Genomic DNA, 21739 nt, shown 5'->3' with positions numbered 1-21739 from the left:
TGGACTTTTCACTACTATATGCCTTGGTGTAGTTTTGTTTTTTATTTTTTTATCATGGCTAAATTAGAGTTCTATATTCCTCACTTATCTGTATGTCAAATTATTTTCCCATGCTTGGGAAGTTTTCTGTAATTACTTCTGTGAATAGGTTTTTTTACATCACTTGCACTATCTGTGCTTTTTCATTGACTCCAATTTGCTCTAGAGTTACAAACCATGCCTTTGTTATGGTCAGTATCTCTGTAACTATCTGAGAAATTATTTCTGATTTGATTGTTTCTAGAGCCTCATTCATCTGCTTCATTACTTCTGCAGTTACCGCTTTATTTTTTTCCATTAAGTATATTGGTACATGGGCTGGGGAATTAGCTCAGGGGTGCTGCCTCCTGCCTCACAAGCACAAGGTCCCAAGTTCGATTGCCAGTACCAAAAAAAAAAAAAAGTTTACTGGTACATTTTAGGTATAAAATATACTTACATTCATCATTGGGATCTTGTACCATTGCGTAAGTATCTTAGTTCTTTTTTTTTTTCCCTTCCCCTGCCCTCCCCTTCACCCCCTCCACCCTTCCCTATTTACAAAGACATTGTTTTCATTTTTTTCATTTCTCATATTTTTTCTTTTCCCTTCTTTAATTTTCCCTACCCCTCCCACTTCCCCTACTCCTTTAGACTTTTTCTTATTATTACACAATATCAATTATACATTTTTAATTACAATATCAAGATTTAGAGGACATTACCACAGATTTTACAGAATTTAAAAGGATATAGAAAGCATATTACAAAAATCTTTTATGAAATAAATTTGACAACTTCTGTGAAGTACCTTGGAAGACAAATTAATGAAACTGACTCTGAAAGAAATATAAAATTTGAATAGGGCATTCCAAACCCCATCCGATGCTCTCTAGTTGCTGTGACCAGCCCCCTGAGACAAGACAAGCAGCTTGAAGCTTCTGCGGGGGTCCCGGGCCACGCCCACATCACTGTGAGGTCCCCTTAGCCAAACGCTCAGTGTCTGTGTGGCCCCCCACCCCCACCCCGTACACCGCCTACTTTCTGGTTTTTCTGCTACCTGGTCCCCCCCACACTACAGAGGGACGGGAGATTATAAAGACCCTTGTCCTGAGCGCCACAAAATAGAGCAGAAGTTAGTAACAGAAGGAGGGCTTCTCAGGCTCCTTGAAGAAAACTGAAGCTCAGCACAAAAGTAAAGACTATCTCGAATCTATAAAGAACTTAAAAAGATCAGATCTCCCAAATTTAAAGATCCAATCTGAAAATGGGCATCTGAAATGAACAGACATTTCTCAAACAAAGAAGTAGAAATAGCTAATAAACACATGAAAAAATATTCAACATCGCTGGTCATTCGAGAGATGCAAATGAAAACAATGCTGAGATTCCACTTCACTCCAGAAAGAATGGCTGCTATCATGAAATCAACCAATAACAAATGCTGGGAGGGCTGTGGGAAAGAGGAACCCCACTCCACTGCTGGTGGGAGTGTAGACTGGTGCAACCACTGTGGAAATCAGTATGGAGATACCTCAAAGAACTATGACTGGAAGTCCCATTTGACCCAACTATTCCACTGCTGGGGATCTTCCCCAAAGAATTAAAAGAATCCTACCACAGTGATATATGTGCACCCATGTTCATAGCAGCACAGTTTGTGATAGCTAAAACTTGGAAACAGCCCAAATGCCCATCAACTAGAGACTAGATAAAGAAAATGTGTTTTTTTTATAAAAAATGAGAAATTAGAGACATTTATAGCTAAGTGGATGCACAATGAGGCAATACTCTTAAGTGAAATAAATAGGACACACATGTATAAATACCAAATAGTTTCTCTAGTGTGAGAAACTGAAAGTGTAAATAAGGACTAAAATATATAATAGGTACTGTGAAATAGGAAGAAAAAGGGCAAAGGGGAAGGAAGTGGGAGGGGTAGGGGAAAGGAAAGAAGAAAATGGAATTAATATGAGAAAATGAAAAAATGGAAACAAAGTCTTTGTAAATAGGGAGGGATGGAGGGGTTGAAGGGAGGGCTGGGCAAGGCTGAAAAATAAGAACCAAGAGAGATTATGTAAAGGTGCAAATTTCCAATGATGAATGTCATTATATTGTATACCTAAAATACACCAATGATTAGAATGAATAATCAATAATGCAAAATAGGAAGAAAAGGTCCAAAGGGGTGGGGGTAGTGGGAGGGGCAGGGGAAAGAAAAGAAGGGAAAGGAAAAATGATGAGAAATGGAAAAAATGAAAATAAAGTCTTTGTAAATAGGGAAGGGTGGAGGGGGTGAAGGGAGGGCTATGAATGGTGAAAAAAAATAAAAAATAAATAAAAAATTGATAAACTTGACCTCATCAAAATTAAAATAAAACAAAAAACAAAATTTTGCTCTCTGAAGTAACCTATAAAAAGATAAGGTAGTGACAGGGAGAAAATATTTCCACACTCCACATCCAACAAAAGAATTTATGTCTAGAAAAAAATATTTATATATAACTCAAAATTCAATAGTGGAAAAAAGCAATTAGAGACAAATAATTAGAAAATGGGCAAAAGACATGAATAGACATTTCTCTGAAGATGGCATATGAGCACAGGAAGAGATGCTGAACTCATCAGTTACTAGAAAAATGAAAATTAAAGCCCCAATGCATAGTCACCATATTAAAAGGGATAAAGCAAAAAACTGATGACCCCAAGTATTGACAAGAATGTGGAGAAATTAGGGTAAAGGGAGGGCAGGAGAGTGGGGAAAAAATAAGAACTGAGATACATCATGTAAAGGTACAAGATCCCAATGATTAATGTAACTGTACTGTATACCTAAAATGTACCAATAAACTAAATGGAAAAAAAAAAGAAAAGTAAAGAGAACCTCTACAATACAGGCACATCAGACCACTATACTTCGTCTGCTGCTGGCTTGCTGAGACTCATTGACTTGTATATGCACAGGGATTCCTACGTTGCTTACTGTAACAGCAGAGACATACCCTGAAGGAGGCCCATAATTTTCATTGCTATTTGCAAAAAAGAAAAAAGGGGTTTTTTTCTTATTTTTAATTAATTTTTACTTTTTTTATTCTTCAAAGTTTTCCTTTTCTTTCTTTTATCTTTTCTATCTCTTTCTCTCTCTCATTCTCTCACTGTCCCACATTGCTCCTCATCTCCCCATTTGTTCCTTTCTGCACTGAATTCAGATTTCTCCCTTATTGTTTTTTTCTTCTCTTTTTCCTTCTCTTGATTATCATTAGGTTTAAAGGAAAGTAATTTGGTATCTAGCCTCCCTGTTGCTCTTAGGTGATTCTATTCACATCTTTGTTCTTTCATTCTGCCATTTTCTCTTGCCTTTAACAACTTCTTAGAGTTTGTGTGATCTTTCTGTGTCTTCTGGCCTCACCGCTAATCTTACCTGTTCTTTCTACCTGTCCCTCCCTCCCCAACTCCTTTTACCTCCCCACCCCAAAGGGGAAAGATGCTAAATTGAAGAGTTTATTCATTATAAACTTACATTGGGTTGGTCCTTGGTTTTAATTTAACTCACATAGTTAAAAGTGATAGATTAATAACTATGAAAAATTGTCATTTTCTTAGCTGTGCCTGATGCTATGGTATTGCTGACTATGTAATTTGGGCTAACATGTTGTGATTGATCTAATTAGTTTTCCTTCCTGGTATAAGAACAATATAATAGCTTCAGAGTCATTAGAGTCTCAAAACCCAAACGCAAGCCATATCTAGAAGACACCTCTGAAAAGCAATCATTCCACAAAGGTTTTAAACACAAGCAACAAAGATACCTACATTAAGCAATCTTGAAATATCACCCAGGAATTAAATCAAGGACAGTACCAAAAACAAAAATGAGAAGACACTTAAGCAAGGCACAAAGGCAGGCTTCCATGCCACAAAAAGGAAATTCTGGGGGAAATGAGGTGGAAAAGTCTGATAAGGAACCACCTGGACACCCTGAACTGATAGCACAGGAAGTAACAAAGCAGATGCATGAGGCTCTAGAAAATTTCAAAACAGAAATAATCTCCCAGATAAATACAGACATGGTGAGAAGAGTGAAAGACATGATTAGAAGCTCTAGAGCAGAAACAGATAAGAAAATAGATGAGATCAGAAACATGCTAGAAGCCATGAATGCCCAGCATAAGAAAGAAATGGAAAACGTGATCGCTCAACATAAGAAAGAAATGGAATCCATGAAACAGATTCAAACAGATATTCAGGAGATTAAAAACTCCATTGAAAGCATGCAGAGCAGACTAAGAGAATCTGAAGACAGAATATCAGATATAGAAGACAGGATTGTGGTTAAGGGCCATGAAAACAGAGATTTCTTAAAGATAGTAAGGGACCATGAGAAATCAATCCAACAGCTCCTAGATGGTGCAAAGAAGAATAACATAAGACTCATAGGAGTCCATGAAAAAACAGGAGAAAGTACAATTGAAATTGAAAGTGTAAATAAGGATGAAAATGATTAAAATGAATATTTGATAATTTGAAATAAGAAAAGGTCCAAGGGTTTGGGGATGGTGGAAGGGAAAGGGGAAAGAAAAAATTATGAGGAAAAAAAATAGAATCAAACTCTGTGTAAATAGGGAAGGGTGGAGGGTTTGAAGGGTGCACAGGTAATAGGTGAAAAAATAAAAACTAAGATGCATCATGTTCTGGTACAAACACCCAATGATAAATGTAAATGTATTTTATACCTAAAATGTACCAATAAATATATATAATTAAAAATTTGAATAGCATCTATTAAAGAAAGTATATTCCTAGCTTGAAAACCTACCTATATGACAACAACAGGCTCATATACATTTTAACTGATGAATTGTATCAAACATTTAAAGCAGAAAAAAGAAGGAACACTTCTCCCCTCTTTTTAGAAAATCAACATTGTACTAATACTAAAACTGAATAAAGTTAATAGAAGAAAAAGGTATGAACATAGATAAAAAAATTTTTAAAACAAACTATGAGAAATCAGATCTGGCAATATGTAGAAAGTGGTTTTATTATAGGAACGGTAGTGTTGGTTCAGCATTGGAAGATCCACCCCCATAAGTCATCACCTTAACAGAGGAAAGGATAAAGCCATTTATGATCCTATCAGTAGTTGCAGAAAAAGTATTGGACTAAATTCTACAGCTGTTCATGGTAAAAGCTATCAGAAGACTAGAAGTAGAACAGAACCTTCTCAACAGATAAAAGACACATACTCCATACTTCAAGCAAAAACACCTTATATGAATGTATACAATGCTTTCTCCCTAAGGTGGGGAACAAGGGCAGATATGCTTACTCTTCATCTAACCATTAAACTTTGAAACATAGGCCCATACCAAAATAGTCTGGCAATAAAAAGAAACAAATAGCATAGGATTGGCAAGGTAGAAGTACAATCTTTATGTGTAGATGAAATGATCATCTACAGAGAAAATACTAAGAAATCTCTAGGAGCCCCAAGAACTTGTATCTGAATTCAGCAGGATTAGAGAACACAAGGTATATATAAAAATTCAGGTCTATGTATACTTGCCATAAATGAAGAATTGGATTGAAATTTAAAAGCTATGTAGGAGTACAGAAGACCTAAAAATGTAAAAAAATAAAAATAAAAATAACAGTGTTGGAAGACATTTATTACCTAATACTTCCTCTAAAGCTACAGTAATCAAGGCAATGGTGACATAAGGAAAGACATAAATATCAATGAAATAAAACAGAGAATCTAGAAGTAGAACCACACATATAGGGTTTACTGATTTTTGAAAGATTATTTAACATTAACATTTTATAGAACATAAATTCAACTCAAGAGCAGTGGAAAAGATAGTGTTTCCAACAAATGGTACTAGAACACCTAGTATCCGTATATAAAAATTAAGCTCAACCCTTTATTTCCATACATAAAAATAACTTCAAAGGATCTATGAACCTAAATATGAAAGACTAAAACTATAAAACTCTTAGAAGAAATTATAAGAGAAAATGTTCATGAATTTAGGGTAGGCAAGAACTTCCTAGGATACAAAAACCATGATGTATAAAAGAAAAAAATTGATAAATTAGAGTCCATCAAAATTTAGAACTTTAAATAACATCGTTAAGAAATGGAAAAGTAGTCCTTAAACAGAACATATTTATAATACATACAACCTATGACCAGAATATATAAAGAACACTTACAGCTCATTAATAAATAACCCAATTAAAAAGTAGACACAAAAAGATGATAAAGAGCCAGTACAGCACAAGGAAAGGTGTGCAACACTAGAATCAGAAAAATACTAATTAGTACAATAATAAGATTCTATTATACACCCATTAGGAAGATTAAGTGAAAAGTTTTAAAAGAACAAATGTCACCTTTGGTGTGAACCAGTTAGAAATTTCTAGTACTGCTAATGTGAATGTAAAATGATTAAATCATATTGGAAAACAATGTAGAAATTTCTTGTATTACTGTTAAGAACCAAAAGCTCTGTTCTTAAGTTTTTACTTAAGAGAAATGAAAACACATGTTCAGATCAGATTTGAACATACAAGTTGATTATTCCTTATCTGAAATTCTTGGGACCAGAAGTGTTTCAGATTTTCAATTGAAATTCACTTGATCTGCAAAGATGATAGCTACTTCTGCCTTTTTGGGGTTCCTGTCACATGGAGTATTGTTTTCCACCCTTTAGCTTTCAGTCTATGAGCTTCTTTTTGAATTAAATATGATTTTTCTATGTAGCATATTGTTGGATCTTGCTTCTTGACCCATTCTACCAGTCTATTTCTTTTGCTTGGTGAATCGAGACCATTGACATTGATGGTTATAACTGATACATGTTGACCTATCATTGTCATGACCTTTTTCTGTTTGTTGGATTCTCCCCCTTTGCGTTTAGTTTCTTGGCATACCCGATGGATTCATTCTGCTAGGCTTCTTGGGGTTGTGATCCTCAATGTCTGTTCCTAGAATACTAAAATTTTTTGGAGTGCTAGTTTGGTATTCATGAAGTTCCCGAGGTGCTCTTTGTCATGAAAGTATCTTATTTCTCCATCAATTTTGAAAGATAGTTTTGCAGGGTACACCAAACTGGGTTGGAGGCTGTTTTCCTTTAGGGCTTGGAATACATCACTCCAAGCTCTTCTTGCCTTGAGGGTTTGCATTGAGAAGTCTGCTGTGATTCTGATGGGCTTTCCTTTGTATGTGATTTATTTCTTTTCTCTAACTGCTTGTTCTTCTGTTAGGTTTCTGGAATCTTAACAATTATATGCCTATGTGTAGATTTTTTTTTATCAAGGCTAGTTGGAGTCCTATATGCCTTCCTTATCTGTATGTCAAGTTCTTTTCCCCTCCTTGGGAAATTTTCTGCCATTACTTCTGTGAAGTTTTTTTTTATGTCATCTGCACTGTCTCCTGTTTCTTTATTGACCCTGATCAGTCTTATGTTATTCTTCTTTGCATTGTCTAGCAGCTGTTGGATTGATTTCTTGTGGTACCTTACTATTTTAAAGAAATTTTTCTTTCCTGGTCACCCATTGCAATCTTATTTTCTATATCTGAAATTCTGTCCTCACATTGGCTCATTCTGCTGCATAAACTTTCAGTGGAGTTTTTAGTCTCATAGAAATCTGTCTGCATCTGTTTTATGGAGTCCATTTGTCTCCTGTGTTGGGATTCCATCATGTTCCTCAGCTCCTCTATTTTTTTATCTGTGTCCACTCTAGATTTATTAATCATGTCTTGTACTATGGGCACAATCTCTGCTGTTATCTGAGAAATTATTTCTGATTTCATTTTTTCCAGATCCTCTTTTGTTGCCAGTTCAGGGCATCCAGGTGGTTGAGTATCATATTGTTCCATCTCATTTCCCTTTGGAGTTGCCTTAGGTGATTTGGAAGTTTGGTTTTGAGTCTTGTTTACAAGTCTCATTTCAACAGATGCAGCCTGCTGTGCCTTTATTGAGGCAACTTTTTGCTCACCCCATGGTCTTCAATTCTCAGCAAACCACTGAGAATCCTTTTCTCTGCTGCTCACCAGTATACTAATTCCTGCATTCAGAAAGGTAGCCTTCTGGATCCCTGAGCTGACGTATTGTCTGGGTGGGCTTCTGGCTGGGGCCTGTGCACACTTGGGATGGTATCTAGGTGTGACTCTTGCTAGGGCCCCTATGTAGCTGTTGTCTGGGAGGGCCTTTGGCTGGGGGCTATGCACCCCAGTTCCTGTTGTGTGAGCAAGCTTCTGGCTAGGTTCTCTTGCACTTACTGATGGTATCAGGGTGAACCTCTGGCTGTTGTTTGTGTGTCTGTGCAGCTCTTTTCCAGGTAGGCCCTTGGCTTGGGCCGGTGTGCCCCAGCCGCTGGGGTCAGGGCAGAGCCCTGGCTGAGATCTGTTTGCAGCCGCACCACTCTGGTCCACACCACTGCTTCCCCAACTAAGGTGGTCTGGTGTGGCTTTATTGCAGCAATTTTCTTCACTTTTCCAATGGGCTTTAATTTTCATCAAGGAGCCTGAGAGAGGCCCTCTTTCTGTTGTTCACTTCTTCTCTATCTTCTTGAGCTCAGAACAATGTCCTTCATGACCTTTGCACCTCTGTGGTGTGGATCCAGGTAATGGCTTGGCACAACTACTGGGGGGGGGGGGGGTACTGGCGCCTGCGCAGCTCACCTCCTCTGTGCTGGGAGGGCTCTGCTCCTCGGCACTCTGGGGCAGTGGTACCTTCTGCTACCACTTTAGAAAGTCCAGGTGGGCAGCTTTTGAATTGTTCCACTTCACTGCCCCCTGGGCTTGCCTGTCATGAACTGGAAGTCATGTTGCATCTTACTTCTGTGTCTTCTGATTTTCTTTCTTTTTTTTTTAAGTTTAATTCCTAGATTGATGCTTATAAATTGCTTATGTCGGGTACCTTTATTGCTAATGTTGAGAATGCTTAGGAAATGACTACTTCTCAGAGATGTCTTCCAGGTGTAGTTGGTTTTTGGGTTTTGAGTGTGTTGCAAGATCCTACCCTCTGATTTTTTGGAGATGAGAAGTTGCTGCCTATTTGGTTTAGCCCTTGTTTCTTTGGCACATGCCCCTGTTTCTAGGGCTGTATCTGTCCCCTGTTTCTTAGTATTATTTATGATCTTCAGGCAATCTCAGTCTTGGCATATGAGGAAGAAGAGCTGATTGGAACAATTATGTCACCTTTGCTAAAGCAGTACAATCAGTAATACCTACAGCATCAAATACAGCATAGAAAACGACAAACTGTAGTAACTATTAATTTCCTACCTTTCACCATAGGAACCAGATTTGTGTTTATATAGCAAAATCTGAAAAAAACCAGAAAATTATATACAGTAAACATGCCTTCAGCTAAGGGTACCTGAGGGTGATTTTTCCCTCAGAAGAGAAAATTTTAAAGGGGTTAGGGGGAAAAATAGAGAAATAGAAAAGGAGGAAGAAATTACAAGCAAGTCTGAAAGACAAAGAAAGATTACAAAAACTGTGGGAATCTGGTAAAGACAGGAAAAAAAGAAAGAAGTAAAAAATAATAACAAGAACAGAACAACACAAGAAACTGGAAACAATGTTCACCCTCATATAAAAACAAGAACAATCAAGAAAAAAGTAGAAAAAAATGTCCACTCAGGGCATGTCTCTGCTGTCAGTGGTAGACAGAGTGAGCAGACAGAGCCCAGATCCATGTTGATCAATCACAGTAAGCCAACTGTAGATTTACAGCACAGTAGTGGATAGTTCCAGCAATCTTGCACCTTTATTTGCACTGAAGTTCAGGCTGGTTTCTGGCTGTGAGCCTGGAACCCAATTTGTTCTGCCTGTGTGCATCCTGCTGGCTTGAACTCGACTGACTCCTTGACCTCTTGCTAACTTGAACTCTGTTCTGGCTCACTCTGACACTATATGGAGCCACCCCACAACTGCTCTGAGCTCTGAGCTCAGCTGGCCCCTCTCCAAGATGGTGACTGGCCAATTGCCCTCATGGGAGACATCTGAATCTAAATAACTCACCAGCCACTGCAGTCTGTTGTATCCACTGCTCCATTCCACTGGTCTGTTTCTCTGTGGGGACCTCTGGGTCACCAGTAGTCACCATGGTTCTGCAAGTTCAAACTGGCCCTCTTACACAGTGAGTCAGGGCTCAGTGAGCAAGTGCCACTTGCTACATCCCTCTTCTGCACTGAGCTCTCTCTCTTTGCTCACCCTGTGGCCTTCACTTCTCACTTCAGATCCTTGCTGGGTCCTGGGGATCCACTTCCCTCCTTCTCTTCCTCATGTTGTTTTACTCCAGAGTCTGGACATGAAATCTTAGACAGGCTGTTTCTCTGCTGTTTACCACTCCAATATCTTCCTGGAAGTGTCACTACTTTAATATTTAAAGGCAATTATTAGATTATCCATGGTTCATTTCTTCCCTGGAAAAAATATCCTCTATTTCTTCAATTCTTACAAAACCAAATTTCAAAGTCCTTAGGCATGTTGATATCTTTTCTTCTACAGAGATTCCACTTGGTCTATATATTTTAATGTATAAGAACTGAAGCTTGTCACATTATTTCAGGTATTTTCTGCTGTTTAGAATATATGAGAGGTAAACTTCCCCAGATTTAGACAACAATCTAAGAGTAACTTAGTTTTTGCAATTGTTTTTCAGCCACACCACACTGTTGAATCATATGAAACTCTCAGTTATTCTCACAAATGTTCACAGATGTTATAACCATCATTCTTCCTCTGCCTAAAAGAATAGGATTTTTAATCTACATTCAGAATTTTACCTTTGTTTTTACTGTTTCATCCTGACAGAGCTGTCCATTTCTACAACCCAGCAATATCTTTTTAGTTTCTGATTTCAAATTACAATGAATTTGGTATATTTTACTTGTATCCTATACCATTATTCAAAGAATTGAGCATTCTGACTAGCACAAGGCCCCAAATAAAATCTCATAATAAACTATTATATCCTTCACTTAACATTAACATCAAATAAATCTATACAATCCCTTTCTAATGGATAGCATTAGACTTCAAACCTATGATAACTTTAATTCTTATCTTCACTGAGAGAAACTCTGGGTTTTCACAGCAATGATTTTATATAATGGCTATACACCAAATCTAACATGACATCCAACATAGGAACATATCCAATAATCACTGCTTCCCAATTTCCAAAGTTAAGTGGGTTTTTTTGGCATCATATCTGAGAATGTTTATTTATACAACAGATAATATCAGGTGATTATCATCAAAAAGATTATATATGCAGAGGCAACAACTGAGATTAGATGAAATAAATGTAAAGCACCTTGTACATGCTAAGTGGTCAGAAAATTTCCTCTCTCCTGGCTACCTTGCTTTCAAGGCTGTGGTGGCCTCTGAACTGAAAGCCCCATGTCTTCATATGTGACTCCATATCTGGTGGCGTCCAGTGTACTTCTCTTGGCCGTCTCCTATGTCCCTCCCACTCCAAAGTTAAGTTTTAATCTAAAACACTACATACATGCTACATGCTCACTCCTAATCCTAAGTAAATTTATCTGCTAATATATTTCTTAGGAATAAAACAAGATGTATAAGATAGAAGTACTAGTAGGGAAAAAAAACCCTCTGAAATCAGGTAAATTTGGAGTTGGGATTCTAATCCCAACTCTGCCAACTACTAATTGTATGATTATAATTAAGTTATTTAACCCTTAAATAAGTACTTTTTTTAGAGGAAGAGCCTACTTTTCTCATTAGTAAAATGGGGGCCATAAAGATTAATGTATATAAAGCACACAGACCAATTCTTGACACAAAACAAGCACTACAAAGTAGTTGTAGTCATTATTAGTATTAATAAGCTTTATTTTTTAATTTTTATAAAATCTATTGAGTTGAAATAACACATCCATAGTCTTTACTGTGAATGCATCCATTACTTATTGTAACCATTGACTTTGGTGTTTTTATTTGCATTAGGAACCTTCACTGTCAGCCAAAAAAGAAAGTCTCTGAATACAGCAATGAATCTACCTCATCCTCACAAATATTCTTTGATGTTCAATAAATTGCCTCTCCAGCCTCTTCTTCTCAACTCTTTATAAGTTCTAAATAGAGGCATCAATGACATTTTTTAATAGGTAACTATTTCTTTTGAGACTGCATATGTCCTATTGCCTTTAATCTACTGGCCTTATACAAACTGTGAGCTACTTTATACAAATCACTGTGCACACATTTCCATAGTTATAAATTTCATTTCTCAAAATTAAAAGAGCTTCCTTCAGGGGAAAAATGTTGGTTGCTTCTTACCAATCCTCTACTTATCTACTAAGTACATTCCAGAAAGATTTCTCAGATAGCATCACATTTCTCTATGTCTCCAAATTCTCATTGGTTCTTAAACAATACTAGATAGCCTATTTATCACTCCATGTCAATAAATAATGAATGATATTTATTTTAAATAGCAATATGGTATTGTATTTTTGGATGAATCAGATTTATTTGACTAATTCTTTATTGTTGTGTATTTAAGATGTTTCCCAATTTTTGCTCCAATGCACAATACTGTCTGAGTAATCTAGTACATACACATTTATGATAATTTCAAAATATTTTCTTAGATAAACTATTTAAAGTCGAAGTAGGAAAAATTTCTCCAAAAAAGGAGAATTCACCTTTTAAGGGTGAAACAGTTTCACCACATTGCCAGAAAATTAAACAAAAGTTTTCATTCTTACCAATAATGCATGAGACTATCCCCACCAACATTTAGCATGGTATGTTTTTTTTACTGTTTGCCATTCCAGTAGGTAAATACTTATACTTCTGAAAGCTATGTGAAGAGCTCCCTTTTATGATAGGAAAGTCTTCGTTCTTGTCTCTCAAAAAATAACGTATAACATTTCAGTCTCTTAGAAAATTCTGCATTTATCAGCTTATATATATATATGAATGGATAAAGAAAATGGAATATTTACACACAATGGAGTACTACTCTGCAATGAAGAAAGGTAAACTTCAATCATTTGTAGGAAAGTAGCTGTACCGTGAGACCATAATGTTGAATGAAATAAAGTAGACACACAAGCTTATATATTGCATGATTTCTCTTACATTAGAAACCTAAATAATGAATAAAGGGGAAAAAAGAAGAGCAATAATAGGAAGTCAAGAGAAAGATCGTTTTCAGGTGGAAGAGGATCAAGAGATAGAAGGAGGGCAAAAGAAGGGAAAGACAGTGATGCAAAGGGGAAGTAAGATGTGCTACATGCATGGGCCACCTCCATACAAGGGCTGTAAATATTATGCACTGCAAATATGTACTAAAAATATAAATAAATACATATATAAAAAGAAAATTTAGTGTCAAGAAAGTCAATTAATACACTTTCAAGTTCTCTAGTTTCCTCTAGAATTAAATGATTTCTTTTAGATTATGACTTTCTCTGTCTTGTTAACCACTATAAGTCCAACCCCTAAAAAAGTGCCTGGCATATAGCAGGTACTAATAAAAACACAATCCATGAACAAAAACAATGAATTTGAATCAACCTATTGGAAAAGGTGTCTCATGGAAAACAAAACATACATCTTATTAATCATCATTATCATACCAATAAGGAGAATTACTAAGAGTAACTGTCAGCAAACTCTTAAAACAGTCCTCAGAGAAGGTTACTATGCCTACCAAATAAGAAGAGACTAAAGTCAGAGCTGGGTTAGATGAGATAGTATTAGAAACAGTGCTATAGGATTTAGTCAGATCACAACACATAAACCAGCTTGCAAGTGTATATAAGGAAAGATGTGCAGTGTTCTACCAGTGAAGCAGCTGTACTCGGGACCACAAAACACCTCAAGGTCACTTAGTTTCTGACATGAGCCTCTCTTTCCCCCAACCACAAGACGGTGGTAGATACCAGTGAATGCTTGGCTCAGTTGCTGGACACATCTGAAATTGCCAGCCAGCTTTCCCTTAATCAATGAACCTAATTCCTAACTCTAGTTTGAGAACAATTCCAGAATCTCTAGCCTAAATAACTCAGAAGCAGAATGGGAAACCCGGGAAAATACCAGTTTCCACTAATTTTAAAAGTAAAGTTTGTGTAACAAAATAAAATGAGTCAGGGTTTCACAACCCCAAAACCAAATAGGGAGCCACACAGTTGTACTATGGCTTATTTGGATAAGCCTCGTAAGGCAAGTGTATTTGATTGAACTCAGACTACTTATGCAGGATTGAAGAAGACTTAGATGATAGGTGGAAACAAACTGAATGCATCCCACTATGAAGCAAAATGTTCAGTTCTACTTTGAGCAGTACCAATCGGAAAAAATTTTTGGTACTGGGGATCAAACTCGGGACCTTGTGCTTGCGAGGCAGGAGGGGTCACCACTGAGCTAAATCCCTGGCCCTCAATTGGAAAAAAATTTTAAATGGCTAAGATTATAGGGAGGCCATGTAACATCACAATGCATTGTCTCCACAATCTCAACAGTGTCAGGCATGGTGCTGGGCACCAGTGAGCACCTGATCATATTTCTTCATTTTGATAGGTGACCTTGACTTTACCTTACATAAGTATATGTATACTGGTAATTAGAGGAAAAATAGTTTTTTCACAAAGAAAGTGGGAATCCAAAATAGCTACATGATTGCCAATATTTACGTTTCATTGACTAGGAGACTGTTACAGTTTACAGTGTGAAATAATGGCTTCTAAAAATAGTTTGTAGGTTATTATTATTTATTTTCAATTAAGGTAATACATTAGATCATGAGACGATTTCATAAGCCAAAATTAATTTCAAATTTATTCTTAAATGCCCCTTAGTGAGTTTAAAGGCAATGCTATTGGTACAACTATACAAGGAAACTCAGAAATTTGAAAGTTTTCAAAAGCTTGTGTGGCTTCACTACACTACAAACTAGACCTATTCTAGAATGAGTTAACTACACTGCCCAGGATGGTCACCACTGGCTAAAAGTGGTTATTAAAAAAACATGACCTACTAAATTGTCAAAAACTGAAAACCTTCACGCTAAAATCAGGAACAAAACAAGGATATCCACTATCACCACTGCTGTTCAATATAGTTCTGGAAACATTAGCAACAGCAATTAGACAAGAGAAAGAAATAAAAGGAATAAAGATAGGAAAGGAAGAAGTGAAACTGTCATCATTTGCTGATGACATGATACTCTATATTAGAAGACCTGAAAAACTCCACCAAAAGACTTTTAGACTTAGTTGACAGACTCAGTAGAGTAGCTGGATATGAGGTCAACACTCAAAAAACAGTAGCCTTCTTGTACACAAATAACAGACTGAGACAAAAATAAGAGAAACAACTTCTTTCACAATAGCATCCAAAAAAAGGAAATATTTAGGAATCAATCTAGTGAAGGAAGAAAAAGACCTCTACACTGAAAACTACAGCACTGTGAAAAAAGAGATCAAAAAGGATACAAGAAAATGGAAGGACATCCCTTGCTCCTAGGTAGGAAGAACCAATATAGTGAAAATGGCCATACTTCCAAAACTGCTATATAGATTCAATGCAATGCCAATTGAAATTCCAACAATATACCTCACAGAACCAGAGAAAACAATCCAAAACTTCATTTGGAACCATAAGAGACCTAGAATAGCAAAAGCAATACTAGGCTACAGAGACATGGCTGGGGGTATCACAATCCCCAACTTGAAACTATACTACAAAGCTATTGTGATTAAAAAAAAAACCAGTATGGTTTTTGTTTTTGTTTTTGGTACCAGGGATCGAACTCAGGTCCTTGCGCTTGTGCAGCAGGTGCCGGAACCACTGAGCTAAATCCCCGGCCAAAAAACAGTATGTTAAACTGGCAAATAAATAGACCTGAGGATAAGATTAGAAGATGCAGAAACAACTTCAGACATACTCAGCCACCTTATCTTTGACATAGGAGCCAACCACCCTCACTGGAGGAAAGATAGCCTCTTTAATAAATGGTGTTGGAAAAACTGGATTTCAACCTGCCAAAGTTTAAACTAGACCCCTATCTTTCATCATGCACTAAACTAAAATCAAAGTGGATTAAAGATCTAAATATTAAAACAGAAGCACTAAACTTGCTGGAAAATAAGTTAGGGAGAACTCTTGAAGACATTGGCATAGGAAAAGACTTTATGAACAAAACCTCAGTAGCACAGAAACTAGCACAAAGAATCAACAACTGGAATCTCATCTTATTAAAAAGCTTCTGCACTGCAAGAGAAACCACCAACAGAGCTAAGAGACAACCTACAATGTGGGAAAAAAATTTCAGCAGCTGTTCCTCAGACAAAAGATTACTATCTAGAATACATAAAGAACTTAAAAAATCAGACCCCCCAAATATAAAGATTCAAATCAAAAATGGGCATCTGCAATTAACAGACATTTCTCAGACAAAGATGTAAAAGCAGCAAATAAACATATGAAAACATTTTCAACATCACTGGTCATTAGAGACATACAGATGGGAACAACACTGAGATTCCACCTCACCCCAGAAAGAATGGCTGCTAGCAAGAAATCAACCATAACAAATGCTGGCAGGGTTGTAGCGAGAAAGGAACCCTTCTTCATTGTTGGTGGGAGTGCAGGCCGGTGCTACCACTGTGGAAATCAATATGGAGATACCTCAAAGAACTAGGACTAGAGGTCCCATTTGACCCAGCTATTCCCCTGCTGGGCATCTTCCCCAAAGAATTAAAAGAATCCTACCACAGTGATATATGTGCACCCATGTTTATAGTGGCACAGTGTATGATAGCTAAAACTTGGAAACAGCCCAATTGCCTATCAACTGGAAACTGGATAAAGAAGATGTGGGTTTTTTTTGTAAAATAGAATACTACTCAGCCATAAAGAACAAGAAACTAGAGACATTTATAACTAAATAGATGCACATTGAGGCCATACTCTAAAGTGAAATAAATAGAACACACGTGTAAATACTGAATTGTTTCTCTGGTGTGAGAAACTAAAAGTGTAAATAAGGATCAAAATGTATAATAGATAATGTGAAATAGGAAGAAAGGGTCTAAAGGGGTAGGGAAAGTGGTAGGAGTAGGGAAAAGGAAAGAAGAAAAAGGCAAAAATTATGAGAAAAGGAAAAAAATGGAAAGCAAGTCTTTGTAAAGAGGGAGGGGTGGAGGGGTTAAAGAGAGGGCAGGGGAATGGGAAAAAATAAGAACCAAGATACTCATGTAAAGGTACAAGTTCCCAGTGATGAACGTAATTGTATTGTATACCTAAGATGTACGAATAAACTTAATGAAAAAAAAAAAAAAACACTTGAAGGCCGGGCATTTAACTCAGTGGTTCTGCCGCCTGCTTCTCAAGTGCAAGGTTCCGAGTTCAATCCCTGGTCAAAAACAAAACAAAACAGAAAAACACTTGAAATGAGGTTAATGAGGGCAAAGACATGAATTTTTCATTTTGTTTAATTTTAATTAATTTAAATTTCAGTAACCACATGTGGCTAGTTGATATAACATTGGACAGCACAACTCTAGAGAGCAGTGAACCAAAATTGAAAACAGAATCTTTTAAGGGAACAAAAGGGAAACGGTGAGATAGAAGACACAAGATGAGAACTAATGTATAGCTGTTTCTAAGTGATTTTCATTAAGTCAGAAATTTATAATCTCTTGAAAAGTCCTGCAAAAGCTGCAGTCAAATGAGTAAGCTATGCTCTGTATGCGAGAGAGTTTTCAAAAGGGAAAGACTGTTGCTCTTTTTTATTCTTAAGTTCTTTTATTGGTACATTTTAGGTATACAATACATTTACATTTATCATTGGGTGCTTGTACCTGTACATGATGATCTTCATTCTTATTTTTCTCCCCATTCCCTGTCCTCCCTTCACCCTCGATTGTTGCTTTTTATATCTTTATGTTAAATTCTTCTTCTTATATATTAAATGATATCCTTTCTTACCTTTTTAACTTTTACAAATATATCCTTAAATATTTATTACCTTACATCTAATAGAATACTGAGGAAATTCAGACTCTCAATATGTTCTACTCCAAAGAAGAGATAACAGGCTAACTATCTTATGGCAAAATAAAGCCACTGAGTCAACAACACAACCATTCCAGAATTCTAGAAAGAACAATCAATTGGAAAACCTTAAAAAGGGAGAGAGAGGAAGAAAAAAGGAGGGAGAAAAGAGAGGGAGAGAGAACAAGAAAGAAAAAATAAATTAGAACTTCTGTTTATACTTAACTTTTTTTTTTTTTTTTTTTTTGGTACTGGGAATGGAACTCAGGACCTTGCACTTGTGAGGCAGGCGCTGCAACACTGAGCTACATCCCCGGCTGTATATTTAACTTTTTAAATAAAAACTAAGAAATTAGTTAAGCTTGCTAATATTAGAGGCTTGGATTACTATGGGTGCCTCAACTCAGTCCACACTTCTTCATATGACAACAAATCTGGTAAGGTACCTGAGAAATCCTGAAGGAAAACTGGGAGTCTCAAGACAAGTACTGACAGTGGCTACTGGGTTCTTTCATTTGCTTTCAAATTTCATTTTACTATCATTCATATGTGGCCACTTCGATGGATTTACAAGGTATATTATATTAAATCCTAAAAAAAAAAAAAGTAGAAGTCTTCATAATGAGATAGTGTGCGACCTAGAAAATCTTCCCATACAAATATTTTCTGATTATCTCAGAGTGCTTGTTTCTGATCTTAAGACTGGCTATGTATTGTACTTTACAAAAAAGGTAAACTTTCCAAATTTGCTGACCTATTCGATGTTGACAAGTAGTTGTTCATAGTGTCTATGCAGCAGACATTTTCAAAAAACGTACAGGCCATTCCTTCAAAGTAAAAGTCACTTTTCAACAATCCATGAGAAAGTGTCTTAAAGTAAGCATTTTGAAAATGCTTCCAGCATTATATAGTTTTTATTGTCAAAAACTGTATTCACAGAGCCTTATATTTTAAACTTGTAAAACATTTCTTGATCAATTTTTAAATATTCCACCTGAAAGCACCGGGAAGGAAGCTCCCCCGATGCCATCCCAAGCTCCTAGGGCAGAGAAGCTGAGCCGGTCCCAACACCTGGAAAGAAGCTCCCCTGCTGCCTCCCAGGCTTCTAGGGCAGAGCAGCTCAGCCGGTCCTAGCACCTGGAAGAAAGCTCCCTCACCGCCATCCCAAGCTCCTAGGGCAGAGAAGGTGAGCTGCGCAGGTGCCAGAAGCACCCCCCACCACCACCACCACCGTGGAAATGAGAAGACACATAAACAAGCCTCAAAAACAGACTTCTGGATCACCTACAGCAAACCCAAAGAGAAACAAGATGGAACAATCTGATACCCAACTACCTGGACTCCCTGAACTGGCAACAAAAGAGGATCTGGGAAAAATGAAATCAGAAATAATTACTCAGATAACAGCAAACATTTTACTCATGGTGCAAGACATGATTAATAAATCTAGAGAGGATACAGATTAAAAAAATAGAGGATCTGAGGAACATGATGGAATCCCAACATAGGAAACAAATGAAATCCATAAAACAGATGCAAACAGATTTCCAGGAGATTAAAAACTCCTATATAATCCTCTCTATAAATAGAGAGGTTCTTTCAATGTGATCATCTAGTCAAGTATATAAATATGTGATAAAGACACAAAATGGCACAGATTATTTATTAAAAGAAAGCAGCAACTATTGCAAAGTGAAAAGTAACTATCTTCCTGTTTCTAAACAGACTGCACATTAAGCCAGCCAGGAGCACACCAATAGCACACTATGCAGAAGTGAGCAGACACAGATTGATGCCCACAGTGTGACACTGTGCAGAAAAATGTCCACCCTGGCTACAAGGTGATGGTGAGCAGCTACTTGCCATCGACATGGAGATAATAATCAGGCTGAAGACAGCCCACCAAGTCAGTGATTAAAATTTACCCTTTGGAAATGCCACAATCATCTCACAGGGAAGTGGAGGTTCAGAAATGTTCAAAACCATTAGAACAAACAAGAAAAGGAAACAGAAAAGGGTCTTAACATTTATACATTAACAAGGCAGAAACACATCCATCATTTGGTCCCATAGCAGTGAGGGTAGGGCAGCAGGCAGCTGTGGAAAGCTGGCCGTGTGGAGGTGCACACAGATACAAAAGGAAATGTGAGGATGTGTGGGTTATTAAGAAGAGGAAGGTGATCCTGGGGATATGATGGAGAAGTGTAACAGGTATAGGGATCCAGGGGATAGTGGAGGCATCTGGAGGGGTTGAGGATGGGATGGTTGAAGGGTGTGGTGGATGACGCAGGGCATAAGGGATGTGGGGACAGTGGAAGGCTAGTTGGGGACATGGGAATATGGTGATGTGTGGGTTGTATGTGGCAGGGTATGTATACTAGGGTGTACCTGTGCTATGCATGCAATAGAGGTGTATACATACATGTGTATGTATGTACACGTGTACACATGTCTGTGTACTTTTCTATTTATGTAATAGCACAAATGAGTGATTAATGTTAAATTTGCTTTTGATTTACAATGCCTTACCTTCAAATCACACTATATGCAATATGTATAACTGCCATTTGCATGTGGTAAAAATTCAAATTGAGCATGTTGATTACTACATTTGTGGAAATGTCCTCTCCTCTTTAAATAAATCAAGCTGACTTTCCTCAAAAATTCATGAAATCAATACTGGAGTAATCTAAGTATTTACAATCAGAAACCTTCACATACATTTGTTCCATAGGCATTTTGAGGACTCAGGGATAGATTACTAAAAGTGCAATCATTAGCATGTCATCACATTTCTTCTCGGAAATGACAGTCTTATTTCTAGGAGCATGAATTCTCTTCTTTATCAACCAGAATCCCACCAAACCAGGCATGGGTGGGAGTTAAAAATTGGAAAAAGCACACACAAATACACACAATTCCTTCCCAGGTCCCTACACAGTTTCCTCCTTGCTCTCAAAATTGCCCTGCCTTACCTTGTCCTTTTCTTTTTAACAAATGGTTGTATGTCTGAATGAACACCATCAACATTTCAGTAAGCATCATATTCCATTAAAACGGGCCTGATCTGGCTGACTCTCCAGGGACCATTTTCTCATCTAATGGTTATTTTAAATTTTCAGCCTATTTTGAAGAATAAGGTCAGCTTTTAACTAAAGTCAAACTTCTAACTTTTGGCCTACTCCTAAGAGAGCAGGTTAAAATGAACAGTTATTCTACAGAAGTTTCATTTTCTCTGCCTCTTTCAGTTCATTTGGCAGCATTGAGATCTGCATTATTTTCTCTTGCTCATTAACTCATATGAATAATACAACCTATACAAGAGCAATACATTTCTGAGCTTCTGATTTCAGAGGATTTTATTTTCACATTCTTACCTCTGAATTGTTAAGGTGGCATTTGTGAGTTCCTGAAAACCAGCCATCACTTGAACATTGGTCAATGTCCACTTTCTGAAGATTTATATCAACTTTCATGACACCCCTAAAAGTGAAAAAGATAAAAAGAACAAATTGAGCCTTTACAATTTCTAACTCTAGTCTATCCTGGAAATCAGCCAAACCAGCATAAAGAATGTACTAAAATTGTCCAGTCCTATTTAACTAAATTGTACCAAGTGAAGATATACAATAGAACAAAAACAAGAAATAGTTTTACATAAGTCCCCAA

The 21739-nt window shown here is 37.0% G+C and overlaps 1 protein-coding gene across 1 annotated transcript in view; it reads right to left on the bottom strand.

The window, feature by feature from the left end:
- Window positions 1-21739, bottom strand: part of Gpr158 (G protein-coupled receptor 158) — a 501792-nt gene that overhangs the window by 440191 nt on the left and 39862 nt on the right. The window contains exon 2 of the mRNA XM_004859910.4: window positions 21448-21553. Coding sequence (XP_004859967.3) covers window positions 21448-21553 — 106 coding nt within the window. The remainder of the gene's footprint in view (window positions 1-21447; window positions 21554-21739) is intronic.

This window comes from Heterocephalus glaber, unplaced genomic scaffold (assembly GCF_053883595.1).
Source record: "Heterocephalus glaber isolate CG9 unplaced genomic scaffold, H.glaber_assembly_v1.0 deba00000768, whole genome shotgun sequence".
Classification (NCBI taxonomy): Eukaryota; Metazoa; Chordata; class Mammalia; order Rodentia; family Bathyergidae; genus Heterocephalus; species Heterocephalus glaber.
This window is presented reverse-complemented; position numbering and strand designations above follow the sequence as displayed.